At 32.6% G+C, this 4,432-nt stretch overlaps 1 protein-coding gene across 1 annotated transcript; it reads left to right on the top strand.

Moving 5' to 3' along the window:
* Nucleotides 1-304: 304 nt before the first annotated feature.
* Nucleotides 305-4,187, top strand: LOC109604271 (uncharacterized). Its single transcript, XM_020020798.2, has 4 exons — nucleotides 305-407; nucleotides 462-540; nucleotides 1,485-1,629; nucleotides 3,934-4,187. Exons 1-4 carry the CDS (start codon nucleotides 361-363, stop codon nucleotides 4,047-4,049), a joined length of 387 nt encoding a protein of 128 aa, XP_019876357.1. The 5' UTR covers nucleotides 305-360; the 3' UTR covers nucleotides 4,050-4,187.
* The last annotated feature ends 245 nt before the right edge of the window (nucleotides 4,188-4,432 follow it).

Here is a 4,432-nt window from a genome sequence, read left to right as displayed (position 1 = left end):
AAACATGATTGCATTATGCCCGTCAGATTATCAGGATTAAAAGTGTCGCTCACTACCAATGATCACGGTGTAATTAAAGTGCATTAAATTCACAATACCTCAATGCGAGGATTATTGGAATTTCCTGCTGCAAATATTATTAAATCCCTGTCACAAATTTACATAATTAATGCCTTAATGCCATTATGTCGATATACCCGATGTTGAACGATGAAATTAATAATAAATTTAAAAAATTGGTATTTACTGGGAGTTGAAGTCAAGCTTCGATGATAACTTTTTTGGTTTCCATGAGAATGTGAAGGTAACTGTCAGTATTGATAAAACATTCGTTATTGAAGTTCTGTGTCTTTATGAAGGATGTCTTCCAGATTCGCCAAGGATTTAATTGTGAAAAACCAAATTTTGTAAGTATTAAGCAGTAACTTTTAAGTATCATAACAATATTAATTCAATTATAGGGCAGATCAAAAAAAGTTGGAAGAGAAAGCTTCAAAAGAATGGCACTCAAAATTTGGTTATTTGTTAGATTTTGATAAGGTAAGTTTTTTACATGTTCCTCTTTATTGGTATCGGTGAGTGTAACAAGATAAAACAAAAAATAAAACATAAAACAAACATAGTTTGAATATTTCGTAATATTCGAAATATGAGTATCAAAAGTATTCCGTTTCAAAGTAAAATATAATTGAGACGGCAGGCAACTGTGGTCTTTCTATTAACTGCCGTCAGACGGTATCGTTTCTATTTCAATTCGAAAACGATGCAATTAAACTGGGCAAAGGGGCCTTTTGCCTGTTGCAACGAATAAAGCTGAATGTGCTGTCAGAGGTTTTGAGAATTTAGATTGTGCGGATTCTTGTTAGCCGCACATAAATTGGATATGAGCAAAGAAGGAAGAACATGGGCGGGATGGATTTTCGGGCACCCAATCTGAATAAATAAAAGACAAATGCAAACGGGCAGAATGGAGTTTATTCAGGCACTAGTTTCGGTCTGAATAAAACTTTGTGTTTTTGACAAATGTAGTCTGGGTTTATTTAGTCTTGTTTTGTTTTACAATATATACAGAACTTACATTACTATCGGTCTAAATATATTTTTTATAATTCATTGAATAACTCCTGTGTGGACTAATATTGTTATAATCATTTTGTTGATTTTGTTGACAAAACTAGTGATAATGCATCTGTTAACGTACGTCCATGCCTTCAATAGAATTGCACTTGGAGGCTGGTGTATCGTACAGACAATAAGGTGCTTAGTTATGTCGCCAATTTCCTTTCCTTTGCCTTCGCCTTGACTTTGAGATGCAAACCGACTTCACGGACGGATAGAGCGAAAAGCCCCTGATGTGCTCGTTAAAATTTAAACGGGATTATATTTTAGGTGTGTTCTATAGAATCCGAATCGATTTGTCATGTTTTTTTTTTCCTCGTCGATAATTTTGTTAAGTAAATGCATTATGGCTGGTGTAATTTCAGATGGTTATTGAGGAGGCGAAGGAACGTGGAATGACCGAGGAGGAATTTAGGAGGATTACTGTTAAGAGAAAGGATAAGACGATGCATAAAAACCTGCAAAATTTCGATATCAAGCCCTCTGGAAAGATCCCTGTTGCTTCATCAGGTTCGTATAATAAAAAGTAATGATAAATATTTTATGTATCAACAAGAGGTTATCTAATATTCGATATAATTATGATAAAACATCCATGATGTTAAAATTTGGGAGTACTTCTAATGGCTCTTTATAGGAATTTTCCAGTATTAAAATTGGTGTATTTGGGACTTGGGCCATTTTATTTACAATTATATGTAGAACTAGCTGTACTCGCGACTTCGTCAGATAGCGTATTGAATACGATCGTTTTCTAGACGGTGATCTCGAGATTCCATAGATTCTTGAGTCCTTAACAATGAATGATGCGTTCTATCTAATTGTAATCGTTCATTCCTCTCAGAACTACTCTGATTCGACCTAGACATGGACATCCGTAATCTACAATTTGTAAGACGACTTTCCCTATCTTGTTCAGATTCATTTTCACGTTACAATCTTTGGCTTTTGGCCTTTCTCTGTTTTTAGAGAGATTTGACTTTCTTTTAGGCATAACTAAATATTAAAAAAAGCTATCTACGTTACTAACTAAATAAAATAACCTATAAACAATTTATCAATTTCAATGTAAATCTGAATATTGAATACAAATGTACTTAATTTATAATTATTTATAATTATTACTTAAAGGTAAAAAAGGAAAGCAGTAAAAAAGTAACAAAATATTTTGAATTAAAATAAGATAAGATAAGACGAACGGATCGGTGGAATTATAAAAGATACCTGTCAATCAAATCAAACTATCAATCAATCATTGGTGGGAGAAGTGGTGGTGCGCGTGGTACTAGACAGTACTTGGACATTGCAACATTACTTTATTTTTCGAAAATAAAAGAATTTTTCTAAAATAAAAGTAGCCTAAGTTACTCCTTATTACATCAGCTGCCTGCCAATAAAAGTCTCAATAAAAGTCCCATCATTTCAGAGATTAGCCGGAACTAACAGATAGACAGAGAGACAAAATTGTAAAAAATGTTATTTTGGTGTATGTACCATATTTATATTCATATGTAAAAAACGGTTATTTCAATATTACAAACAGACACTCCAATTTTATTTATATGTTCCACTAAATATAGTAAGAAATGGAATTTTGTTCAAAATATATTCAAAAATAGTTATATTCAAATTATAATTGCAAAAAATATTTGTATATTATATTATTTTCATTTGTCACTCAGTATTACAATTTGTAATAGTAAATCATAACAGAGACAGAATTGACATAATAAAAAATCAGTAAACAATAGATTATATTAATTAATGGAAAGTCGTAAATCATTAATTAATAAAAGAAAAAAAGGAGTCCAATATTAGACCCTTGTGGCACCCCAAATAATGCTAAATAGATTTTTGACATTATCCATTTCACTTGACATATACTAGTGGAAAGAAAATTAACACTTGATGACTTGGGATGAATTTCTTGATTTAAAATAACTCCCAAAGTTTAGAAAAACGACCAGGTTGAAATGTAGTTTAAATAAGTCAGCTCTTAACAACTTTGTCATCAATAAACTCTGGCAAATTGATGTATGTTAAATGTGAGAAAGATGATTCATCTGGGATTACCGAATTAGCATTAAAAAATTCATCCTCAATATTATGGGGAGAGTTAAGCACTCAGTTGTTTTAATTTAATTGGCCAGGAGCAACAAATGTGTTCTGGAACAACTGATTATTGTACATAAACTGACTATTTGTTTAAACTTTGAACGTTTAATATTTGGATGAAATATTAGTAACACCCAAGTTGTCTCCACTCCCCAAAGTACACTAGTATAATTCACTTATTCACTCCCAATTTAAAGTGCAGCAAATTTGAGGCAAGGGTGCGACGGTTGAAACAGTGACATTATTGTTTGTTAGCGGGCGCAAACACGACGCCATTTCCCCTTTAGAATGGGAAATAATTAATGAAAGGATACATTGAATGCGAAAGCCATCTAATGAGCTTAAAATATTGCACCGAATTTCTAGACATTACTCCTTGTGGATCCCGTCCTTTCTATCGGTTCCGCGTAATTTGATGCCGACATAAAACATTGAATGCAGAAATTGTGTCGCCGAAGATCTAATTTCTGTAATCATTTTGCGAAAGTTGAATACCGGCAAGTGGCATTGAGTTTTGTCCGCCGTATCGCGTTTCATTTCCTTAATATCCGAGAGTCATGAAAGAACTGTTCCTGCGACAATATACTAATGATGTGGCATTATTATTCGCAAGTCTGGGCATTTATGCCAGGACAGATTTGAATGTACTTATACTTTTGATTTATGGAGCCTGTTTGTGATTCAAATAAACTTTTTTAGGGTACGTCGGATGGAGGAGCCAGAATAACATAGACAGACTTGTTGGACCACTTCATGTCGATAGAAAATACACACTGCCACAGGAAATATCGCAGAAGCACATTCTTCTGGGTTAACCAAATATGATGGATCAAATTCTAACGATGTTGCACATTTTCATCACTTCACCATTTTACATTAAATTATTATACAATAAAACACCTTAAATGCATTTATTTATAGTTTATGTATAGTAATAAAATATATCATGAAAATTTCGTGCATATGAAACTTTCCAGACCACATAAATTATCTGTAGTGGATATTAAAACTGGGGCCAGTTCGCGTATGTGGCAATGTTAGATTAATTTATGAAAACTTTCAAAATTATTTTTAAATTTATTAACCATTTTACACGGAAAAGAGTTTAGTAGCAAGAAAATGTACGAGTTACAACACAGTTACATCATCCGACAGTGCAACAAGATATTTAATAATTTACTTAAACCGTTTTTGAATT

Source organism: Aethina tumida, chromosome 2 (assembly GCF_024364675.1).
Source record: "Aethina tumida isolate Nest 87 chromosome 2, icAetTumi1.1, whole genome shotgun sequence".
In the NCBI taxonomy this organism is placed as follows: Eukaryota; Metazoa; Arthropoda; class Insecta; order Coleoptera; family Nitidulidae; genus Aethina; species Aethina tumida.
The sequence above is the reverse complement of the archived record's forward strand: the minus strand, read 5'-3'. Positions and strand labels throughout refer to the sequence as shown.